This window comes from Artemia sp. Qi Xiang Cuo, chromosome 19 (genome assembly GCF_049724085.1).
Source record: "Artemia sp. Qi Xiang Cuo chromosome 19, ASM4972408v1, whole genome shotgun sequence".
Classification (NCBI taxonomy): Eukaryota; Metazoa; Arthropoda; class Branchiopoda; order Anostraca; family Artemiidae; genus Artemia; species Artemia sp. Qi Xiang Cuo.
In genome coordinates, this window is record NC_142812.1 from 23,128,708 (window position 1) to 23,155,025 (window position 26,318).

Consider the following 26,318-nt stretch of genomic DNA (forward strand, 5'->3'; position numbering starts at 1 on the left):
ATTTAGTAGTAGATACAGTTGGTATCAGAGGAAACGGAAAAAAGTCGTAAGTAACAAGAAAACGAGGATAATCAGAGCCAGTGAAAAAAGAAGAAGAATATTATGCAAATGTCTCAGTCGAGACCTCCGCTCAACCGTCCTTATTGCAAAATTAGGAATAAAAAAAGTAAAAAAATATAAATCAAAATCTACTACTATAAAAAGACAAATTTTAAAAAGAGATACTAGATAAAAGAAGCTATATCCAAGCAACGGTGGAAGAGTAATCTTAAGTAAATACTGAATGACTATTCTGACTTTTAAATGAGTTTTTGTAATTTTAATTTTTTGATTTTTTAATTTGGATTTTTTTTAATTAATGGGAGACTTTAATAAGGCTTTTTTGAGATTTAAACGCTTACCAAGTGTGGTATTATCAGAGATACTGTTATTTTGCGAAATATGGTTCTACGAAAAAATACGAAAGATCGGAATCCAAACCCCATTTATACTAAACTTATTCATTACAATCTTTCGTTTTTTTACGAATTCATATTTTGCAGCCTAACAGGATCCCTCATAATACTAACCTGATAAACGGTTAACGTTCAAAAAAGCTCTATATAAAATGGATTTCCATTTGAAAACCTGAAGAGCTGTTTAGCCAATTTTCCCAAATCAAGTGAAATGACGGTGAAAACTAAAAAATGAGTCATATTTTACCATAAAGGCAAAAATACACTAAAGATAATTGACCTATTTCTGTGGACACTTAAATTATGCAGGCTTATCTTAATTTTGACAACAATTTTTCCAGAAACTAAATTCCAGCTGGGGAGGGGGCAAACTTGGGTCTGGAGGGGGAGTTGCCCCCCTGCCCCATAGAAAATTACGCCTCATGGTTTCAGACTTTTTTGAAGCTCTGAAAATTTCTTCTGATAATTTAAGATTACTGTTCGATTCAAATTCCTATTTAGCACAAGTTATTGTTTTCAAAATAGTGTTACACAGGAAGAGCTACACAGCTACACAGGAGACAGTTTCTTCAAAGACCTGTTTTCAAATTTGCTAATGGCTACCATGGGCCGCGGTTCGGTCTTTATTACGTTGTAACTACTACCACAGCTTTGATCTTTGTGCAGTATATGGGTTTTGGACACCTAGGCTGCGAGAATTCTAGTTTTTGAACACAAAAAACTAAAACTCTAGCATTAAGATATATTTGAGTCAAAACCAGAGATCGAGAAAGATAAAGAGCCTGGAAAACCCTCTATCGAGAACTATCCAGAACGAATTGGAGGTTTGCAGTTTCACCCATGAACAGCAAAACAAATCTCATTTTTGCATTTGTATTACTGAAGTGCCTTCCTTTTTTCCTTCTTATGCTAAAAAACAGGAAACCCTTAGAATATTCAACATGCAGTTAAATCAGCATTGACGATTATTAAAAAGATATTTTATATAAATACCACTTCTTCGATTTCTTTTGTCCCAGGGAGTTTCAGCATTTGAACAAAGTCAATGGTGTCATCCAAGACGTATTCATAGTCTTGCTCTACTTTAGCCTTTGCATCCCGAGCGCCAAATTTCCACTGGGCAACAGCTACTCGCTCTTCTTCCCATTTCCTCTGCTCTGAGTAGGGTGCCCTCTCTTTCTCGTCCACTTTTTTTATATATTTATTATTTATTATATTTTTTTATTGAGTTACCCTTTCACCGTTGCTCGCAAAAGCCTAATTTTATTTAGCATTTTTGTTTGTATTTCCATATTGTCCTGTGGACAATATTTTTTTGTATTCCTAACTCTGCACTGAGTGAGGCCTCGAGCAAAATATGGCGTAGTATTCTTCTTTTTCTCACTGGATCTGATTTATCCTCGTTTTACTGTTTCGTTACGGTTTTGGTCTTATCATGCTTAGCCAGTGTAGTCTCTGAAATTATTTGCCTTGGAGTAATGCCCGCTTTGTGTATTTTCGGTAAATTGTATGTTTTTGGAATAACCTATGGTATAACTGTGGCGTAATATTTAATTGGTTCTTAAGCTCTGCTAAATATTTTTTTTTCTAAACAAATTTTTTCCAATTAATTATTTATTTTATTGAGTAATTTCTGTTCATTTTTATATCATGCTAGAGACAATCTAAACATTAGGGGGGCTGTATTAAATATAAGTTAATAATTTTTTTTTTCGCAATGCACAAATATTTAAAAATCAAAATTTTTGATTTAATCGTGAGTCCAACGTCTTTCATGGCTTGTTGTATATTATATGAAAAGGCCCATGTTAAAGGCAATATATTTTCCTTTTTTTGGGGGGGGGGGATTGAATCAATAACCCATTCCCCTGAATCGCTCCTAACGTCGGGGATAAATCCTCAGCTTCATATATTTGAAGGACCTCCTATGGAACGTTTGAAGTTTGGGTCTAAAAATGAATTACTGGCTCTTTATTTGCACTTCAGACCATCTAAATTAATTATTATTAAAAAAAATATTATTATTAATATATTGTTATAATGATGATAATCCAATGACCCTAGCCTAATAGTCGTAACACAACAATGCAATAATGTGTAGCCTTTATCATGATTGCAGCAATAGGTGTAACTAGTGAAGGATGAACCACGACCCATAGTAACCAAAAATTAAAAAAGACTAGTGAGACAAAATCACCATTTAGTTTTGTTGCAGAATTAAAAGTTTGTTGCAGAAAGAAATTTATGGGAATTTCAAAAAATGGCTTGAAACCTCCAAAAAATGGAATTTTTGAAGGTTTCAAGACAATTTGTGCAAAATATAAGTGAAATGTTCATAATATTCAATTTTTACAAGCGCTTCGAATGGTAAAACCTAAATAAAGAAAAAAGATCCGCCAATAAGAATCGTTTATATTGATTTGAAATGTGTGTACCTTCTCTGTCTTAATCATTACCAATTCATTGTGATTTTTTCGTTTTACTATAAGGTGTATCGTGATCAATTTTCGAATGCTTCCTGAAATTGTTGAAATCTATTTGGGTAAGCTAAGGAATATAGTACAGGTAACAAGTCCCGACACTTCATTAAGCATGTTTCAATTAAATTTAAATTAATGTTTATATCTTATTAACATTAATTTCAAATAATGTAATTTGAAACCTCCAAAAAATGGAAATTCCAAAAAATGGCTTGAACACCCTCGAAAAGGGTGTCAGATTGAAACGGAAACCTAAATGGTCTAGATTCACCTTCCATTTGGAAAGATTTTATATATTGTGTTATTTGTTGTTGTTTTTGCCATGGACCAAAGTGGCTTTTGTTGGAATAAATATCTATCTATCAATCTATCTATAGTTTTAGAGACAAATACGCTACCGTGTGGCAGTATAACTTCTGAAACTTTAAAATTAGCTCTTGATAGTTCTGAGCCAATTCACTATCTCTGGATTATTGTTTAATGCTATTTTGACCTTATTGGGGCCAAAATTGTTGTTTGCAGCACAAAATGCCATAAATAGGCACTTAGCTGCCGCGTGATCTCTTTTGCTACTTTGAAAGGGCTCTAAAACTTAAAAGTTTTAGGAAAGTGACTTTCCTTTTGCTAATAAACTCTTAAGTAAGCTAAAAACAATGAATGTGGCTGTATGACCACTGAAACTGCGTGGCCATGCATATAGATTTTGGATAGTTTTGACACAAGTAGCTCTCAGGATTTCCGCTCGATAACATTTCGTCCGTAGTTAAGCCAAAAATTGTTTCCTTGAAGCACAAAACTACAAAAACTGATACTGTTTCTTGATAATGTCTCAAACTTGTTGGCTATGTTGCCGTTACTTCAGTCTAAAATGTGGCAGGATATTTTTTATTTTTACTTCAGCGTGGCACTGGAACTATGAATTTCCCTTCAAACAATATCTTTCTTAATTTTCTACGGCCAAGGGTAAAAGAGAGACATTTTAAGATTGCAAATTTTATACTCATTTTTATAGTTTTGTTTTTAACTATTCTTTTTTTTACCTTTTTTCTAATATTCTTTTCGGAGAATAAAATTGCCATACGCTGTATCAGCTTCTTCTGAAGATAGTATTTACTCGTAGGATTTTTTCTGGTTGCTATGATAACACTCTTCAGCTCTGGGGTATAGATGGCTCTCATACAATGACAATTCCGGCTCACGCTGGTCCAGTTAAAGCGATTGCATTGATTGATGTCATTGACAACACTGCCACATTGGTTTCAGGGTCCCATGACCAGACGGTGATGCAGTGGAAAATTGATTTGGAAAAATTGTCAGTCGATTGTGTTACCATCGGAAAAGGGCATGAAAGAAGTGTTGAGTGTGTCTCAGTTGACCCAACTAGAACCTTGATTGCTTCTGGCTCCTGGGATACCTACCTCAAAAATTTGGACCACAAGTAAATATTTTTTGTTTTGAAATATCATACACCTTGTAGTGTTACGTAATTCTGATGCTTTCATAGAATTTCCGTCATTTGCACATGTTTTTAAGTTTAAAACCAGGGAGGGGGAGCAGTAGTGTCAATTCATGAATTTTTACGGGGGGGGGGCAAATGTATTTTTGAAGTTTTAGGGGGATGAAACTTGTCTTTTTTTAGATTTATTCAATGAAAACACAAAAAAGGCATTTTTATATAAAAATACCCCTCAAAAAGTATTTTTGAAGATATGGAGGAAGGCACGTGCCCCCTTCTCCTGCCTAATTGACGCCACTGAAAGGGACAGTGGTAAAACTTGTAAGCTAGTAACTTATGTCTCTCCATCCAATGATTTATCTAGGCCTTTCTGGCTTTTCAAACCAAAAGTAAACAAGCCTAGTCATATTAAATGACGATCTTGATGAAAAAAATACGTTTAAATATAGCATTTAGCTTTTTTTATTGCGCGAATATAGCCCATAAGTTTGAGGTACGTAAGGTATGTACAGGCTATTATAAGGTAAGGTTAATATGTTAGAGTATCCCTTATGTTAGAGATTGCCTCTAATATAGAGAGTTCTAAAATAGTTAGTACAAAGATTAGTGGATATAGATACATAGAGTTAAGGGGAATTGATACCATAAAGAATCAGCCTATCTCGTCCATTATAGATGAATCAATATGAAAATAATGCACACCAAATTTCAAAAATGCAACTCGGCAGATCAATAGAGTTTAATTTCAGTTATGGAATGGTACAAAAACTATTGTATTTTGTTGATCTATGAAAACCGTTGGGAAGTAGTTAAACAAGATGCCAAAAATTGCATTGGAAACACAAACATTAAATCAAAGTTGCCAGAAGTTTCCTGGTTTCGATTCCCAGTGATGGCAGTTTTATTTTATAGTAAATTCCCATTATTCTAAAGTAACACCTAATCTATAAGTATGCCACTTACTTTGGCTTTCTCTTCCGTGACAGCTTAGTGCTCTCTGATGACATCGGGAATATAAATGACGGTGTCAGGGAAATAATGATATAACTTGGACTTTTTCTCACAGAATGATTTGAGTACCCTTAAAATATAAAGTTTGAATTTTTCAACGAATTTGGATGTATTTTCTAATCAGAAATAATGCAAAGCAAACCAAAATTGTAACAATGACAAAAAAATTCTGGACATTTCGATCACATATACTCAGCAGAAACGATAATGACGGTCACTTTGTATGTGATCGAAATATCCAGAATTTTTCTGTCATTATTTTTCACGGTCTAATAAAAGGATTTATCCCTGTTCGTACTGTTAATTTGACGTTATGGAAAGGCAGCGTGGTCTTCGAAATTATCTATATAATGTTTGTTGTCATGCTTTGAAACATTAAAACAGTAGAATTATGGAACAATAACAGACCAAACACTTGTACAGGTAACACAAACCTTAAGTACATCCTAATATAGAATTAAAAAAATCTTTAGTATTCAGCCCCTTAAATATTTTTTTTGGAGGGGAGATTCACTATATTAACGAACGTTCGTGGTGATGAAAGTATGAAGTCAAGACCTAGCGTCTTTGCTAAAAAAGAAAAAAAAAATGAAAAAGCGGAATTCAATTAAGTAATTTATATTCCTTAAAATGAGTATAAAAAATAACACACACAAAAAATTAATAATAAATGATCAAACAGGATAATTTACCTTAACCATAATAACAAACGCACAAAGTTAAGAGTTAACTAAGTGTTCTGGTAAAAAAAAAAAAAAAAAAAAAAAAAAAAAAAAAAAAAAATTAGTTTAATAATCTAATTCCAGCCAAACGAGTATAAAAATAACATAAAAGAAAAGACAAACAGATAAAACAAATAACTAAAACTAGAATAACTAAGAACAAGAAAAATCCAGAGAAGATAGCCTAGCCAGAATCACGAGTCTCATGCAATTTTCGCTACATTGGGTGTCAAGGCTGTGTCCAAAAATTTTGTTTGAGTGGGGCTATTTTTTTTTTGGGGGGGGGGGGTTGCAAAAAAGCTTTAAAAAGTGCATCAACAACTTGTTTATATGCAGTTTCTTATGTTTCTACGAGTCAGACACACATTTCAGGGGGCGGGGTGGGGGTTTGGACCCAGTGTCCTCCCACCTCCCTCCCGCTCCGTATACAGCCTTGTTGGCAATACAAGGCGTAAAAGAGGGATGCGCGACAACCTCATTATCTGATGCCAAAAGAGCTCAAGTTACGAACAGCTAGTGGAAGTCGAATCATGGATCGGGCTGCTCCCAAGCAGCTCAATTATATCTTTGAATTAACTTTTTCAACGTTTCTGCATATAATTTTTTTTATAACAAATTGTAAAACAAAGACACTCTAATTGTGCATTTTATTTTAGATTTGGATGCATCAGTCACTGAACCTATTGACCCAAAAGAAAGAAAGCGACTTAAAAAAGAAGGCGTGGATTCGCTAACGAGGGTGAGTGTGTTCTGCCATCAGAGACTTGGCACTGCCTGTGTTTTCGTGTGGTTAGATTGTAGATCACTTTTATTTTGTTTCGCTTATTCTGTAGGTGCACGGAGACATCGGAGATTCCTCGTTCGAGATGGTACGAAGGACGTCATACCACAAATAAATTGATAGTTGGGACTGAGGACCAGCTTTGCCGGGCATTTGGACACCCCCTCTTTTAACTTGGGATTTGTATTATACCCAGTTTACACCTTTTGAAACGTATCTATATTTTTTCTACGCTACAACCCGCTAATGAGTCGGGATGCCGATTATGGCAAGAAAAAATCACCGAGAAGCTTCCGTAAAAAATTGAACCCTATCAAATTGAAATTTTCTCTTTATTCAACCACAATTGATACTAATTGTGTTTGTACTGACATGAAAAAATGTCTTAACTTGAAGGCACTTCCAATTAATTTGAAGTAATTTGTGACGCAGCAATTGTTAAGGGTACTCGACAGTGGGAATTTCAATGGTGTAGGCTCAATTCTAATTTTGCCTTATTTTTGATGGATTTCAGGTTCTTTTTTAAATGCTCGAAATTTCTCCTCGTAATAAAAAATTAATGTTTCGTTGAATCTGAATCAAGATTAGCATTTTCAAAGTAGTGCTGCAAAGGAAACAGTTTTCAGTAGACATTTCATTTGTAAACAATTTTTTTTTTAATATTTTGGATACTAGTTCAGCTGGCAGTGGCTCAAGTGGCTGCAACCTCTTCTAGGTTACAGCTACTGCTGCCAGACTCGTCAATAGCCAAAATATTTTTTTGGGGGGGAGGACTGTATTTTACCGACTGGGAGATCATTTTTACCGTCTAATTTAGGTGATATTGCCTTTAAAATTGCTTCATTTTTTACCAACAGAGGCTGATCTTCTTTAATTAATTTTACGTCTAGTATTTTCATCTGTCGGTTTATCTTATAAGAAAAAAAGACTTGAACCAGTGAAATAGTGGTGCTTTGTGCCACTATTTCACCAACTCAATTTTTTATCGACTGGCTAAAAACATTGGGGGGGGCACCCCTACTGCCGCCACCATGAAGACCTGACCATTGAATCCTGTAAATCCATCACGTAGAACTTTGTGTAACATGACAAATAAAGCACATCGTTGAAAGACGTATCCGTATTTTCGTTTTTGGAACACTCAGATTTTTATCTTCCTTTTCATCAGATTTTTTTTTATCCTTGCTTCCAAAGGAGAATATCATTACGATTGTTATAAATAACAGTTCGAATAGGGATAAATTCTTTTATTAGACAGTGAAAAAAAAAATATAGTGGATATTTCGAAATACACCAGAACTACAGTATTTCTGCTGATGACTATCACTGTACGTGTGATCGAAATATCCAGTATATTTTTTGATTATTTTTTTTCCACTGTCTTATAAAAGGATTTATCCCTATTCAAACTGTTATATATCGTCATGGAAAGGCAGTGTGGTCTTCAATATTATCTACGTTACCATTTTACTGTGTAGCTGCTTACTGGGGATGGCATATTAATTTTGAATTTGACTTATTGAGTTTTAATTTAACGTGTTGGAAATATTGACATATTTGACTTTTAAATATGAAATTTGACATATTGAATTTCATCGTGGTTTCAGTGGTAGATGTAACCTACTAAAGGACGAATCATGGCCCATAGTAAACAAAAATAAAAAAATGCGTAAAAAAAGGAAATTGAGAGAAATAGCTAATATAGGAATTGTAGCTATTATCTAAATTAATATTAATAATAAAATGTTGTATTGAAAACAAATTTAAGGGAATTTCGAAAAATAGCCTCAAACCCCCTAAAAATGACGTTTAATCAAAACAAAAAGTACAAAACCTTTGGAATCACCATGGCCGTAAACACTTTACAGGAAACTATAACAGGTAAAATAACAAGGAAAATCACTTTTTTGCATGAGTTTTACTTACGTGCCTTTTTTTTTCTTTTCTTTTTCTCCTCTACTTATATGATTAAAGATCTGGCTCTTCAGAAGTAAAAATGCCAATTTTAGAGATTGAGTATTTCGTTTTTTTGCGCATAAACGAAAATAAAAACAGTAATTTCTGATGAATACGATAAGAACAATTATTCTTATGCAAGACGAAGAAGAATTCAGATTTCAGCATTAGGCATCTTTTGGATGCAAACAGTTATTTCGGCTAAAAATAATAGCAAGATTATGGTGAGCAAGTGCCCTTCTACTATATTAAAACAACTTGTTTTTGATGTTTTAACTTAAAAAAATTGAAACTAGCAACAACTCCCCCCCCCCCCTCTATATTTTCTAAAGAAATCTTTTGAATTTTTTCTATTTTGAAAAATTGAAAAAAAAACCTTGTCCTCCCCCCCCCCTTGCTCTCAATATGTTCGTGAATTGGCACTAGTGTGCGACACAATACCATAAATGCAGTTTTTGTGAAAAATTGCGATGCACTACCTTTTAAATTAGCCCGTAAACAGCTCTTTAAGATGTTCTGCTTAGTGGTGCTAAAACTAAAGCCAAAACAAGGAGGACACATCGGTGCTACTCAGGCTAAAATGTGGTTTTCTTCAATTTGTAGATAGAGGGCTGAAAACCTCAGATTATGGGTTTTTGACCATGGTGATTCCTGTTGTATGCTTTTTATTTTTATTGGTAATTCTCTTGAAAGTTTTTCAAGTTCTTTAAAAAAAAAAAAAAATATTTTAATTTCGGTACTTGGTTCTTCGCTCTTTCTAGGCTGCACCAATGGTTAGGCTAATGGCTAAGTAGCTTAATGAAAAATACCTAAATAGGTTAATTAGTAATTCGTTCAAGCCTTCGACCCTCGCAACTAGTACCCACTTTGCCTAGACGGCAGTTCGGGCGTTCGGCTATTGCGAATGGATCGCAAATGAATTACGTCATTTGATGGGAATTTTTCAGTCTTTTTTCTATTATGTTAGCAAAAAAACTGTTCAGCCGAAGTTTCATGTGGTGTTAATTAAAGTATATGTACAAAATTTTATAATAATTGTTCCATTAGTTTAGGAATACATCAGACGTAGCCGAATTTACATATAGCCCACTTTGTAATTTAGAATAAATATTTATAGACACCTTTGGTAACATTATCCGGTCACAAAGAAGCTGTTTCTGGTTGTGTTTGGACTGACAATTCTGAAGTATGTACGTGTTCGTGGGATCATACCATTCGCTTATGGGACGCTCATCTCGGTGGAATCAAAGCAGAACTAACCGGAAACAAGTCTTTTTTCTCACTTTCATGGTCATCAATAAATAGATCACTGCTGACGTCATCAGCAGATAGACATATTCGAGTGTATGACCCTCGATCAAAAGGTATGTTTGTCGGTGCTCTTGTCCATGTTATCGGGGCACTTGAAACACCGTCTTTAAAAAAATATACCGTAATGTTGGAACCCTTTCCCTTGACTCTGCCTTTGTCCCAGGTTCTCATGACCCTTCTGCTTTTGTCCCAGCTTGGCTACAAAAAAAGAAAAAGTATAGACAATAAAAAAGAGGCAAAATATTTTAAGCCTTTAAAGGAAGACCATTGCTGCTCTTATCAAATGCTCGTCTTTCTCCTCAGGGCAGTTAATTGGCGCTTTATTTAAACATACTATAAGTTAAGCGAGAAATGCTTGTAATTTCTCGCTTTTTATTTCTCTGTATTTTGAAAACAAAATTTGCAGGCCCAGTTTTAGGTCTCACATACGGATGCCACAAAGTTTCGAGGTATTTTCGTGTTCATTGAGGTCTACCTGACCCTGTCTAAATACCGTGAAAGTTACAAGCTAAGTAAATACAAAAAAAAAAACCTGTGAATGTAATATCTTATGTGACATAAAAAAGATTTGTGCGGTGGAAGGGGCCCTATTAACCCCTCCCCCCTCACAGCACAAATACTGAAGGTATGGACCAAACATATTCCTGGGAATCATGAGGGATTATACATCAGTTTCTACCCCCCCCCCTAAAAAAAATCGTTCTAAGGCTAAATAAGTCAGAATATTTGGGCATTAAAGTGCACCCTGTGAAGGATCTGGTCTTAAGTCAAACCGGGTACTTACGCAGGAATTTATGTCGAAGGAGGGGGTGGAGCAAATCCTTCAAAATAGAAGATAAAAGCGGATTATTCTCGTAGCATCTACGAAACCTAAAAGCACACATCAAAAAATAAAGACTTTACCTATATTGCAAATTGCCACCTACAAGTGAAGCTAAGAGCAAATTAACCAGAGTCTCATCTACTGATACAAAAACATGTCGATGGACATTCATAAATGCCAAGCCATTTAGTTGACCTTTATTCATTTGGCTGCAGAAATAGTTTTTTAGCCTTTTCATTGAAGAAAATGACCTCTCAACACATGCTGTAGAAGTAGGAATGACGCAGAAATTGCGGAGTAATATATGGACGCAGAGAAACATGCCTCGCTCGCCCTCAGCCAAGCTCTGCTCTGCCGTCTTTGAAAGAAGACTGAGAACTACTTTCAGCGACCGTGCCTACTGTAATCCAAGCTCAGCCTTCACAGCGGACTCTGAGCTTGATCAGCTCTTACATCGTCGATACTTTCTTTTACGAAAAAAGAAGGCGGGATTCCGCTGTGGCTTTTCAGAATAATTTTGTGAGATTCCAGTGACTGGATGAGTTGGTCCACGAATGGATTGAAAAGGGAAACTCGTTCTCTGTGGTTTTTTTTTCACTAGGATGTTGACGACATTTCTCTTTCGTGGCATGGCAACGGTGATTTTTTGGCATATGTAGGTGACTTCTGAAAACCGAACTTCTCTTCTGCCCTATTTCGTATATCTGGAAACATCTTTTACACTTTCGACGCACTTATTGCACGCGCCGTATCGATATTTTCTGACTGGAATAGCTTAAACACGTTTGGGTGTGTACCCCAGAAAAAATTCAACACAATGAGGGTAGCTATAAAGTCCAAGTTCAGGATGCTATTGAGCAGACTTCTGGCTTTTGACGACGCCACGGAGTCTCCTTTTGTCTCTATGTCTTGTAGGGCCTTGTAAGGTCAAAATAAATAACTGCTTTGTTATTAATATCGCGTCGTGTCTTTCGTCCCATCGAGTTTTGCACAAACTGTTCAGATTGACTTAAGTGTTAGTTTTTAAGATATTGCACTCCACTAAAGTGAAAAAACTTACTGTTTTACGAATAGCATTCATACAGTACTGGATATCAGGGATCTTAGTTGAATCCATCAAAATGAAGTTCAAGATCTGGGCGATACAGTGAACATACTTGGCAAGTGAATATTTTTTTTAGATACAAGCCTGGGCTCCCGACAAATGCCTGTTCATGCTTGCAACCCCGTCATACCCTTGCCACCTGCGTAGTTTCAAATCGAGATCATGTTTCTCAATTCGACTTGGGATAAATTGCCCCAGGCTTTCACCTTACGAGTCTTCAACATCAGCAAACTCGACAAACTCTTTCCTGTTTTGAAAAGTTTTGAGGTCCAAAAATACCCTTGCCGCCTGTGCAGTTTCAAATCGAGATCACGTTTCTGAATTCGACTTGGGATAAATTGCCCGAGGCTTTCACCTTACGAGTCTTCAACATCAGCAAACTCGACAAACTCTTTCCTGTTCTGAAAGGTTTTGTTCAAAAATGCCCTTGCCGCCTGTGCAGTTTCAAATCGAGATCAAGTTTCTGAATTCGACTTGGGATAAATTGCCCGGGGTTTTCACCTTACGAATCTTCAACATCAGCAAACTCGACAAACTTTTTCCTGTTCTGAAAGGTTTTGAGGTCCAAAAATACCCTTGCCGCCTGTGCAGTTTCAAATCGAGATCACGTTTCTGAATTCGACTTGGGATAAATTGCCCGAGGCTTTCACCTTACGAGTCTTCAACATCAGCAAACTCGACAAACTCTTTCCTGTTCTGAAAGGTTTTGAGGTCCAAAAATGCCCTTGCCGCCTGTGCAGTTTCAAATCGAGATCAAGTTTCTGAATTCGACTTGGGATAAATTGCCCGAGGTTTTCACCTTACGAATCTTCAACATCAGCAAACTCGACAAACTCTTTCCTGTTCTGAAAGCTTTTGAGGTCCAAAAATACCCTTGTCGTCTGTGCAGTTTCAAATCGAGATCAAGTTTCTGAATTCGACTTGGGATAAATTGCCTGAGGCTTTCACCTTACGAGTCTTCAACATCAACAAACTCAACAAACCCTTTCCTGATCTGAAAGGTTTTGAGGTCCAAAAATTGAAGCTGTAGAGCCATCTGTTCCAGTCTTGATATGTCGATTGTCTCGTCCACTATATTGGTGAAAAACCGAGCCGACTTCAGTGGATCAATGATCTTTGCAGTAATGACCTATCCACAAATATCAATCTGTTCGGCCTCAGTTCTGGGGCTGCAGCACTAGGTATTTCTCGAACTTTCCTCAAACACCTGTTTCATTGTTCATCTTTCCCTTGATAGCGTAGCAAGGTCCTAAAATTTCTATAGTTTTTTTGCAGGCTCTACAAAGATCAATCTCCCTGAATCTTCGTCCCCGTACAGTGCCGTACACTTGCCGTCCACATAACAGTATTGTTTCTGTGATGAGATGGAGCCATTTTTGGCTTGTTTATTTTTCTTCTCTATTCTGATTACTCAAGACTTCCGCAATAGAGGACCTTTGTCTGCTCACTGTTCTCAGAAAAGTTTTTCCTCGAACAACAGCGTCTTTACGGTAGGAGTTTGACTGATGTTTAGAAAAGTCTTCCGGGGCGTTTTTCCAATTCACGTGAGGCTCCATGACAAGCTGCCCTAATTTTTGGTGAGACCCACTACCGGCTTGATCGCAAAGCATAATATTTTCTGAACCTCCTTTTTTATTGCAGAAAATACCAGCCAAGCATACTTATCCATCCAGCTAACTTGAAAAGTCCTTATTTTGAAGCTTTGACATGAACTGGGAAAGGAAAGTCCTTGTTTTGTTTAATATACCTTTTCACTAAGCTATACTTTGTTTCAGCAGAAACCGAGCCTCTTCTTTCGAAGAAGATTCCAATATCAAGCTCGACGTTTATTTTGTCAGGTTAGTCTGCTACTACTTCAGCGTATGGTATTGATTCTTGAACTGAAGTCGATTGTTCAGTCGTAACGGAAACCGAGCCTCCTCTTTCGAAGAAGATTCCAATATCAAGCTCGACGTCAATATCAAGCTCGACGTTTATTTTGTCAGGTTCGTCTGCTACTACTTCAGTGTGTGGTATTGATACAGAAACCGAGCCTCTTCTTTCGAAGAAGATTCCAATATCAAGCTCGACGTCAATATCAATCTCGACGTTTATTTTGTCAGGTTCGTCTGCTACTACTTCAGCGTGTGGTATTGATACAGAAACCGAGCCTCTTCTTTCGAAGAAGATTCCAATATCAAGCTCGACTTCAATATCAAGCTTGACGTTTATTTTGTCAGGTTCGGCTACTATTACTTCAGCGTATGGTATTGATTCTTGAACTGAAGTCGATGGTTCAGTCGTAACGGTAATGTTCAGATGATCAATCACTTTTTTAAGGTCAACTTCACTAATCCGTCGTTTTTTACCCCAAAGCTGGAGAACAATGTTGTTTTTTGGAATTATCACACTTCTCCTATATTTAGCAACACTTGATTTTAGGGTGTCAACTGATTGGATTTGATTGCAAGAATGGCTGCTTTATCACCTACAGACTACAGAAGGACTACGACCAGATGATTTTTGAAACTAATATTTAACCCCAAGATTCCTTGACAGGCGGTAAAAAGCTGGACAGGATATGTTTTAACACTATGTTGGCGACCTAATTGGATAATTACCGGCCAAAAAATCTACCAAAACATAGACCGAACTACAAGCAGAACAAATTATGCCCGGATCAGTAACTAACCAGTATCTATTGCTCTGGAAAGTATCAGGAAATTATGAGTAAAAAAAAATTGTGAGATTTCAGGGGGGGGCTGAACTCGATTCCGCCAGTCATTCACAAGATGTTACATATAGTCCATTCTGACAACCTTGCGGAATACACCGTGACTTGATTTACCTCACTAATTCACCGTGAATAAATTTGAAGTTCCAGTGGTACTAATATTGCCAAAACCGTTAGGCAAATCAGAGACACACATATGTTGTCCCCCTATTGCTCTCCTTCAACTTATAAAATTCGAAAGTCCCCTTGCCTCATGCCCCCCCCCAACATTCTGAAATTTTGAGCTTGATTTCCATAATTCTTTCCAGAGATGTTCATATATGTCATTTTGATAATCTGGATGCTTGGTTTGTTTCAATATGCCTCTGGTTCACCCCTAAGCTGTTCCTGAGAAATCGTAGATATGTTATTTTGATAGCACGGGTACTCATAATTGTCTTTGGGTTTGTCTCTGCTCTTTTTCCCAAGTCAAAATTTTAGGCCCACTTTACTTTCTAACGTCCCCTGGAAGTTTCAACTCTATCTCCCACGTCGTCCTTGAGATACTGCGGATACATATAATGTCTTTCGATTTACATCTATTCTTTACACTGAATAGGTTCTAGTCCCACAAAGGCTTAAACTGTCGAGACTTTTATTCGGGTTTGAGGCATAATATGTCAGCCTTGTCTGCCCCTTCTCCTACTTTGAGATTTGAGGCCCATATGCCCCCTACCCCTTTCGAAAAAATTACCGGAGATTAAACGGTGTTACCCAAGCCTTTCCCTAAGTATTGCATACCCGCCATTATGAAAACCTGGCAACACTAAATACCTTCTGATATACCTTGCTACTGAAACGTGAAAAAAAACCTAATTCCCGTACTGGCTTTAATATAAACTTTTAGTTTAATCTGACACGTAAAATGTTATTCCCCCCTCCCCAACACAAAATTTGAAGTCTTCCTGCCTTCCTCCTCCTACACTGCCTGTAAGTTTCAACTCCCTTTTCCAAGCCATTCCCGAGATGTTGCAGATGTGATATTTGGATAACCTCGATGCACATGGTGTCTTCTTTTTTCTTAGTTCCACCATCGTCCCCAATTTTGCTGATAAGCTATTTCAATGACCTGAATGCACGTAATGTTCTTTGGTCTACCTATCCCCCTCCCCCAAATCAAAATTTGAGGTGCAGTAAATCCCCACCCGTCCACGTTAGTTCCAACTCGATCTTCTGTACACGAAATATAGCAGATAATTTAAAAATTCGGATGCACCTAGTATCTTTTGATTTACTGAGGTGTGCCTGTCATTCCTGTAGTATGTCTTTGGAAACTCAGGTAATATTGACCAATGGGGTGATCCCTAGGAGCTTCTAGCTGATTGGACAACCAAGATCAAACATTGCCGTCTTCTTTACTGAAACATATCTTTGAACATTGGGTAATTTGCACAGTTTAAACCTATTGTCAATGTGGATATGAGGGTAATGTCGACCTTGCTGTCATACCTATTAGGCATTTTGATGTTTCTGAGCTACTTGATTATCTCAAAATGTTGATCTAATATCATGAGGGTTAGGGGTGGGTTGGTATCAGGAAAGGATACTGAAGGGAGGTTGCCTTCCCTCCAATCACTCGGCCCTTAAAAAGGCCATAGAATTTTCAGTTCTAAGTCAAATTAGCCCTTTTCCAAGTTTCTGTAGTCGCCCCTTCCATACGTGGCTTGAAAAAGAAAATTACCCTTTGCTGTGGCCCTTTTTATAAGGAACCAATGTTGTTCTGGAACTCTTTTTTTGTACATTAGATTCCTGTTGGCCCAAGAATTTAGGGCTGCAAGTTTCAAACTGATCAGGGACAAAAAAAATCTGCCCATTTCTGCGTCTTCTTGCCCTCCCTCTCACTGTAAAATGTGTTACCCTATTGACGCAGAGAACGATCCCTGAGAGTTTCCATCCATCTCACCCCCAACATCAAACAAGCCCCCCCCCCTCTTTATAAATCAATTTGTAAACTGTTGCTGATTCGCTTTATTTTCTGTCCTTTCCCTGGGGCTTTTAGGGTCGTGCCATCCTCGAAGGTATATTTATTAGAACTCAGGATTATTTTGAACAAAATGGCTATCCAAAAACTTTGATTGGATGTCTTGGGGTCTAAGGGGACCCGGTAGCAGAAAGGTTAATGGAGGGGGCTGGCTGCCTTCCAAGGAGGACTATTATTCTGGTGATGAGATTATGCAAAAGCATCTCCATAATAATACAATCAAGAGAAGCAGTAAGTTTCTTTGAACCCTATGGTGGTACAGTGGATTGATCTTCGCTTGACAGTACGGGGGCCGGGGTTCGATCCCTGCTTAGATACTTTTTGAACACCGTGTATTTTTTTTTCGGTTTTACGTTTTAGGGGGTTTTCAACTATTAAACTAATATCTTGATCATTTGGGAGTGCAATTTATCAACTGAAAGATGTTGTCTGATTTTTGCTTGAAAAAACAAAAATGGCTTCGTACAAAAAGAGACTGATTATTATTATTAAAAGGAGCATCAATACTACGTATTGGAGGAGTGCTGCTCCCTTCCGGTTAGCGCAGTAGTGCTATTTGTATTTTCACTTTAATTAAAATACATATTGGGAAAGGGAATCTGAGATTGGAATTACAACGTCAAATAAATTCTCAAATATGTCTTTGATCTCTTTGTGTTTACACTTAATGTTTGATTGAAAGACATTCACGATTGAATTTTACAAAATGAAGAGAAAATAAATATTTTCTATGTTGAAGTTATTAATTCAGTATTTTTAGACTTCATTCTCTCATATTATACATCAGTTATATAGTCATAATTATATAATCAATATTTATCTAATATCTATTTATTTCTAGCCCTGTTACAAAATAAAGAGAAAATTCACTTGCCAAAGAGCTTGTCTGACGAAAGACATCGAAAGGAGAAAACGTAGCGTATACTCTTTAATGACGACCAGAGAAAAAAAATATTCTACTCCTTCCTCCCAAGCGCAAGTCCCCTTTACCCCCTACTCCCACCTAAGGAAAGAGTGTGGCATAGTGTGTATGGGAATGTTTACAGCTTTCTTACCCCACGTGGCATGGGGATGCAGTGAGTTGTTAGTAGTAGTAGAAGATAAATTCGTTGAATGTCCACTTCAAGCAAACTGTAGCTCCTCAATTTGCGTTCTTTGCGGTTTATAAAGCAGTATTGGTATCTTTCAAGCGATTTACGCTAAAAATATCATATTCAAAGTTTCTAGACATAAATTACAGCGCAATCACTTGAAATTTTTTATTTTTGCCAACCCAGGGTCAGCGAAGCAGCTCGTAGATTAGAGATTGAATGAATTTGAAACTACTAATGCTAATATCTCATTGCAGCATGAAGCCGCTTGGGGCCAATACTGTTGTGTACGCTCCTTCTCCATCCCAATCTGTTCAAACTTCACTTTTAAATCTCTTGTATGAAATTCTGATTTCCTTTAAATTCTTTCTTGTAACTTCCTCCCACCCCATCTGAGGACATTCTTCTTTTCATTTGGCCCCATATACACTATGCCACACCATGTGCACCATATACACCAAAATGTTAGCCTTCATCCATAAAACATGAAGTGCTGCACAGATATTCTCTTACTCAAATGGGTGTTTATTTTATTTTTAATTTGTACCGCCTTGAATATTATTGATAATTTATTGACACGGATTTTCAATTTGACGTATATTTCATTCATCATGTAAAACAAATTCATGTGAGGCAAGCTCAGCACAAATTGACTTGTGACATATCATCACTTGCGTTATTTGTGCTCAAATAAGGAATGTCACAACAATAATAAAAATAAAACTTTCCTTATTAAAAACAGAGATTGAAAACTGTACAAATGGGCCATTTGAGCTTAATTTTCAATAATAGTATCCTTTTGTTATTGGTCTGTTTAATTTGCTGAAGGTTCTTTGGTTAAGGCCTCATATGCATCACAATTTTTAATAATCTTAGTTGTCAATAATAGTATCCTCTTTTTTTATCGGCCTTTTTCATTTGTAGAAGGCTCTTTGGTGAAGGCCACATATACATCGCACACTGGCTGGGTTTCTAGTGTCAAATGGTCTCCAACTGATGAAAATTTATTTATTTCTGGTGGTCACGATGGCTTGCTGAAACTCTGGGATAGAAGAAGGTAAAGCGAAAGTTTAGCTTGTATTTCAGACCTCCGAAGAGTGCAAAAAGAATTCGAAGGAAGATTACTGACAATGTCCAGGGGTACAAAAAAAAAGATAATGTCCAATACTTTCGTCTTAAAAAAATGTGCTTTCATTCCATTGATTTATTTTTGTAAATTATTCTTCTATTCTTCCGTGGTAATTTATTGCCCTATACTTTCGTGTTAAAAAATTAACTTTCATTTCATTGGTTTATATTTGTGACACAAGCCAATCGTGTTATTCGCTAAACGAACACCAAACCTGATTGGTTCTTTTGTATGACATTTTAAGCCAATTAAAAATCTTTAACAAGTAAGCTCTCCTTCTGCGTGGTTACCACCACCATTGCTGAGTATAAATAGAAGGTCATTAACCGTTTCTTGTTTTAAGAATCATTGTCATTACTGGAGAATTCTTGTCTTTTGCACTGGCTAACCCATACAGCTGATATAATTGTAAAGCAGGTAATCAAATATAAACTGTTCTGCGAATTTTACGATTAGATTTTTGCATCAGTTATCATATTTGAATTTATTTTTTGGCAAAAGTACAATTTATATTTATACAGTTATATTGTATAGACTTTGTAATTTATTTTTGATGCTTATATAATTTTTTCTGATGATTTAATTATATGCTGTGAAAATCTAATTGTAAAGGCACATAGAGTTAAATATATTTCATATATTTAATCAATAAAATTTCCTCAACAAAGAGTTTGAAGTTATTAGGTTATATGCAATACGACGCACATATTGAGCCTTTAACGGCGGCACATCGTAATAGTCTCTAGAGACTCCATCAATCGACACAATAATCGTATTTGGTTGAGCTGTAAATACGCCACTGCGTATTTGCTATAAAAAAAACACACACTAAAACAATTTTTTTTTACCATTGCCATCAATAACAAAAGCCTCAAAAATACACTTGCCTTTAGGCGGCGTCATAACATCAACATTTACATTGCTTATCTTCAACATGGCGAATAGTTGTGTTTGTTGGATCTAATGCAAAGCCAAGAAAAATATACGGCTCTTGTTAATTAAACGAAACACAGTTGAGAAGTTTGCTGAATGTAAGATTTGAGAAAACCGGTTTCATAGCCACAAAGACAAATGACAGGTGACAGAATGCAGTGGACTTGTATAATTTGGGCTATATATTTACAGATTATGGGGCGTATTACACATTAAGGGGGTGGTTAACTTAGGGGCTCTGTCCAAATACTTTTCTCCCCCACCCCTTAATGTGCAAATGTATAGCCCAAATTATATTATTATATAAACTAAAGGTTATATATCTTTAGGATTAACCTAACTTCTTCTTGCAACCTAACACTTCTTGGGTGTGTTTCGTTTAACTAACAAGTACGAAATATACGTTTATACGTTATACGTTTTGACTCGGTTAAGTACTCGGTTTATTTATAAAGTAGGCTTTTAGCGTTACTAAGAAAGTATTGCCGCTGTGGTTAAGACAACCTTTTTGTGCACGTTGGAGCTCAACTCAAAATTGATAGGATAAGTGGAATAGCCAAGGCTCAAGGTGTTTTTTCACAGTTAAAAAAAGTTTGGAAGAATAGGAAGATAAGTCTGCAAACCAAGATTAGAATATTGGGAACTACAGTGATGACACTGGTCAAATATGACTCCGAAGCATGGGTGCATCAAAAAGCGGATGAATATCTGCTTGAAGTTTCCCAAAAAAATTGCCTAAAAATGGTTTTGAGTACCCGGTTTACCGATCGTATTTTTAAGTGTGGCTCAACGAAAGAGTGCTTCAAACCCACTGACTAGGGCTAAATTCAGAGAAGTATTAAAATGGCTAGGCCACTGTCTGCGGATGATGGATGACAGATCACCAAAGATTGTTCTTTTCGGCCAACCATCTAGGGCCAAACGGAAAGCAGGTCGTCTGGGGTTGGGATGGTAGGATTTCACAAAGAAAGATTTAAAGGAAATGGGAACTTCTCGGCAGGATGTAAAGAGGGAGGCTTTGAATAGATTGGGATGGAGAAGGAGCGTGCGTAGCTGTGTTGGCCTCAGTCGGCTTTGTGCTGCTGTGAGTTGTTACTAGTAGTAGTAGTAGTAGTAGAGCTGTTGCTGGCGCATAGGGTGTCGAATTGACGTTTCAGTTGCTGGATCTTTTCTATAGGGACAAAGTGCAAACTTGTCGCCCAACCTTGCTATGGCTGGTATCGAACCCTGGGTCCCGCATTGCTAAGCAGAGCACCTATCTGTTGTACTGCAACAGGGTAACTTAAAATTGAGTGGGGGTCAAATTCAAATAAAGAAAATAGCCATGGGCTGCAAAAGTTGTAAAAAATCATGGATCTTATTGTGTATCTGTTTTCTTGAAAATTGTCTTAATTTTAACTTCAGCCACAAAATAAATTAATTTTGTAAGCAAATAAATGAGAGAATAATGTAATGGACTAAATAAGTTTTTTTGAAAAAGGATGCTCAAAAACATATAAAAACAGCACCTAAGATTTTTCTAAGAATTTGTTTTTTTATGACGACAATGTGTACAAGATCTACTGCTTGGGATATTGCAAACTTACAATTCCGTCATGTAAAACAAAAATATTCAAGGAACTTAAAACTATTCTAGAAAAAGACTTTTTTTATATATATAATCGCTTTAAATGGTTTAGTCGTCGTCATAGCTATTTCTAGGATTCAGTATTAGCTGAAAACCTAGAAATGCATTTCAAAAACATGTTTACTTAATCTTTTAGTTAGTAAATGCAGTGTTTCCACTTGCGCAGCTTTTGCTGTAGATTTACAGTTTTTCGATCCTGAGGCAGAAAATTGCTTGAAGTTTTTTATTAGCACTTTTTCATGTATAATCTCAATTTTTGATTAGGATTTTCTGATATTCATTGAAAATAGTAGCTCCTGGCCACGTCAGGGATCGAACCCGTGGCCTTTTGACAAAGAATTCTCAACCCAGCGCACGTCCACTTAGCCAGGACGGCTTATCTATATGATTGGCCCTCTTGCTGATTTTTTTTTTATGACAATTTTATGACACTGGTCAACCATTTACCTTGTTTTTTTTTTATCTTTACAATTGTGTCTATTAGAATTACTTTTATAGAAGCCAGCAGACGGGTTTTCCGGGATAACCTATTCGTTAAATGTTTTCCAGAGGAATTGCCAGAGGATGGTTTCAGGTGCCCTTATGACTGACCGACCGTATGTTAAACAACAATGCGTTCCAAAAATTTGGTTCTATCCCATTTTCCGGGACTAGGGTGAAAGACAGGTTGAGTTTCAGGTTGAACCGGAGGGGATGGTTACATTTTTTACGAATGGAGGATGAAAGATTGTTCTTTTTGGATATTCATCTGGTGCCAAAGAAAAAGCAGGTGGTCCCCGGGTGGCAAGAGGTCATAAGGAGATCGGAACTTCTGGGGAGGAGGTAAAGAGTAAAGCTTTGATTGGAGTGGAGGAGGAGCGTACGTAGCTGATTTGGCCTTTGAAGATTTGTGCTGCAGTGAGTCGATAGAAAATCAGAATATTTAAAGACAGCTTGCATAGTCGTAGATAAAAGCTTTCAAAGTCGTAGATGTCACTGTCATTTACAAACCTAGTCCTAAGGCATTTTGTTATAGGCACTGATAAAAAACGGCACAACTGAATTGTTAAATCGATTAGTTCTGCAAGGCACACTTGCACTAATTTGTTCTTCCTTCTGGTATTAACTACTGAGTTGGCAGCAGGGGGTAGAAAATGTCGGGGCTTGGGGCTATCAAGGAGAAATTGCCCGAAATGCATTATCAACTGAAACCTGCGATCTCTAAGAGTTTCAATCTTTAAAGACTCAAGAGCAGACTTGTAATCTACAAATTTTTCTCCAAGGATGATTTTAACTGCTCTTTTTTGGATTCCTTCCACACAATCACTTAGATATTCAATATTATGAATCTGAGGCCCCCAAACGGGACATACATATTCTAATATGGGACGTATGTATGTTAGATATGCCTTTTTTGGCTGATTTACTGGGAAACCCAAGCGGCGCATTGAAATCAAAGAACGTAGTGTACAGTTGCCTTTCTGGGCTAGCCCTTGAATATGAGCACTAAATGAGCAATCGGCGTTGAAATAAACTCCCAAGACTGTAGCTTACAATACAAGTGGAAACCAAGGAATTGGGAAAACTAGATCTGGTTTCAGCAGATTTAATCATACAATTTTGGGTTTGCTTTCATTGATCTGCAAATTATTAGCACAATATTCTTCTTTGAATCCATTAGAATATCAGGGCTGAATTGGAGCATAGCTTGGGTTGTATCTACAGTAAACTTGAGAAGTGCAGATCGATCGTCTACGTATTTCCATTGGTCTTCCATGTTGTCCATAACATAATTAATCACCGCAAGCGAAAGTACAGCGTGCTAATTTGGTCCCTTGAGGGGCTCCACATGTAATATCTTCCTAGACAGAGTCAAGATCATCGGGAAAGAGGGCATAGACTCGCTGGTACCGGGAACGTAGGAAATCAATAACAAGCAGTAAGATATGTTTACGTCCGCCCATTCTTTTAAGATTCGTTGCAGCCACGAGGTGCTTAATCAAATCAAATGCTTTCCTATAATCAATGAGTAGCAAATCAACAAAAGCGTCCCCAGGTTAGTATTTAGAATATGTTTATTTACTACATTACCTTTAAGCTAACATTTGTCAATAAAAAAAAGAATGATAATAAAAGTAAGAGCTAAAAAATAATAGCAACAACAACAATCCAAAGTACCGTGTACACACGGTACTTTGCGTACAAAAGGATTTTTTTCGTGGGGTTTTTACAAAAAAAAATTAAAAAATCGTATCAAAAATTTTGTTTTATATTCATTATTGTTACGTTTTTACGAGTCGGACAAACATTTCAGGGGCGAGGGTTCAAACTCCCTTTCCTGATAATTCAGATGGATCTACATTATAGGCTATTAAAAACCACGTATTGGTGCTTATTGCTGCATTACGGTTACATACGTTTGTTTAATTTTTTTTCTTGTTTGTGTCCTTTTCCACTTTTTGCTTTCTGTTTTAATCTCCACTATTTATCTTGTTAATGTGTGTGGGTAATAAATAAATACTTGGAAAAGAGAATACACTTCTGATTGAGAACGAATTTATAACTACTGAGAATTTCTCAGGTAACTTCTTAGTAATTTTATATTAACAAGCTGTCTCGTCGTTTCTAAACTTTATATAATTGTGCTCTCATTTTTCAGTCAAAAGGCAAGTTTATACGACATGACTGGCCACGAAGATAAAGTGCTTTGTTGTGATTGGTCCAATTCATTGTTCATGAGTAGTGGAAGTGCAGATAATACATTGAAAGTATTCAGAGCCAACAATGAATCAAGTTGATTTATATTTTTCAATAAAGATTTCAAATCATGATGCGGTTTATTAACGATATAGCTATATCTCTGAGGTCATTTTGCTATCAAATATTCATATGTTTCATTTCTTCTGTTCTCATAAGTTCATCATTTGTTTCCATTTGAACTAATGAAGGAATATCTTGTGATTAGTCGAAACACTTGCATTCCATGTTCAGCAAAAGGTTGCTGAAATTTACTAAAAACTAACTTTATTGTTCCACCTGATATGTTCGTAATTGCTGGGTCGATAGAAGAGTAACTTTGAATTTACTTTTGCAGTAACTTTTGATAAAGATAGCCAATAGAAATCTTTAGAGAAGTAAATCTGCATCAACGTCATTACCAGTATTACTACCATATTGAAACAAGTCCTGTGATGGTGCAGTTGGCTTGCTGCCAGCTTGGTAAAATGGGACCCAACGTTAAAATGTTAGCTGTAGCAATGCACTACAGGTCTTGGAATTTGATTCCGGTGATTAGGTTATGCGAATATATTTGAATATTAATCCAAAGAAGAAGAAAGAAATTTGAAACATATTGGAAATTTTATTTGAGTGAAATAGAGGTGGACACAATTGAAACTTGTGAAGATTAAGACCTTATACACCTAATAAGCCTCTACTTACTTCACCACCGTTCTCCCGCCTGGTCGATATGTTACCTATTGTACTCCTCTTTTTCAGGTGGGGCACTTCGGTGAGTGTCAGCCCATAGAAATTTCCATGGGCTAGGAACTCGAACGGTAAAATAGTATTTCCAGGATGATCCTCATTACCTATCCTTTGTGGATGTCAGCAGAGCCAGAGTTAGGTTTTCACAGGGGGAGAGGGCAAATAAGGACTTAGCCACACCATCAGTACCGTAAATATTACAATTTTTGTTCAAAATTTACAATTTCAACTTGCCTTGCCGTCTCCCGGGCATGCTGCTCGGGATGCTTGCCACCTCTAGCAACCTCCCCCCCTTCCACCTGGATCTGGCCCTGTATGGCAGACATCACTTCTGACTCTGTATATTTATAATTTCGAATTTTAGTATTGGTCAAATCAACAAATGTTCAGACTAGGAGCTACTGAGGTCTTATTTCACTGACAGACGAAAAGGGATGTTAAGCTTATCAGAGAATTTAGACCTTGGGTAGTTACATAGAAGTTTATATCAGGGGCAAACGTTCGAGAAAATGCCGTAAGTAGTTAGTCTGCGTAAAATATGAGAAGATACTTGACAAAAAATTGCGAGTTAAGAGGGCACGGAACTGAAGGAGTCCACGCCCGCCTGTATACGTTCCTATCAGGTCTTTGTAAAATACAATTCATGGATATTAGTGTTCTATATAGAGATCATTAGCATTAAGTCTAAGATTTGGAAATTTTCGCATTCATGCTCTACAGTAAGGGCACCCGCGTAAGTTTTTCGAAAAAGTGAGCTCGCTAGAAGGTTTAAGAAATCCATTTTTGGCAGAACTCTATTGAATAAAAGTACTTTATTTTTTGTGAATGCTATTCTTCTAAGAGAGGAGACTGAAGCTTTGTCTCTGTGGATAAATGTGATGCCTCAGATTAAAATTCTGGGCGTAAAAAATGAAAATCAGATAAATTGGGCTGTCATAAAAAAAAGCAAAAAAGCTTGACAATTTTCTGACCAAATATGAGATTGCTACAAAGTTAACCGTTTTCTCTTGCGGCCATTATTTCAGTCCCATTTATGTGTTTGACACATAATGCCCTCCATTATGTGGAGGACAACGTAGTCCGTTGATTTTTAATTAAAATCAAGTATTTTGCAGTAGGCTTCAAGACATGGCTAATTGTAGAAAAAGCCAAGACAGGTAGTCCGAGTAATTGAGAGGCAAATCTCAGATAAGCCCTTTTTAGGATTGTATAAAAATGATGTCATTTCATTTGTTGATAG

The 26,318-nt window shown here is 36.7% G+C and overlaps 1 protein-coding gene across 1 annotated transcript in view; it reads left to right on the plus strand.

Moving 5' to 3' along the window:
• The window catches only part of LOC148940623 (ribosome biogenesis protein WDR12 homolog), a 46,828-nt gene extending 22,407 nt beyond the window's left edge, over positions 1–24,421 (plus strand). The window contains exons 4-9 of the mRNA XM_089105026.1: positions 4,056–4,373; positions 5,527–5,696; positions 6,781–6,863; positions 9,979–10,225; positions 18,849–18,981; positions 24,252–24,421. Of these exons, the coding sequence (XP_088961152.1) occupies positions 4,056–4,373; positions 5,527–5,696; positions 6,781–6,863; positions 9,979–10,225; positions 18,849–18,981; positions 24,252–24,390 (1,090 nt within the window). The 3' untranslated portion in view covers positions 24,391–24,421. The remainder of the gene's footprint in view (positions 1–4,055; positions 4,374–5,526; positions 5,697–6,780; positions 6,864–9,978; positions 10,226–18,848; positions 18,982–24,251) is intronic.
• Positions 24,422–26,318: the final 1,897 nt, after the last annotated feature.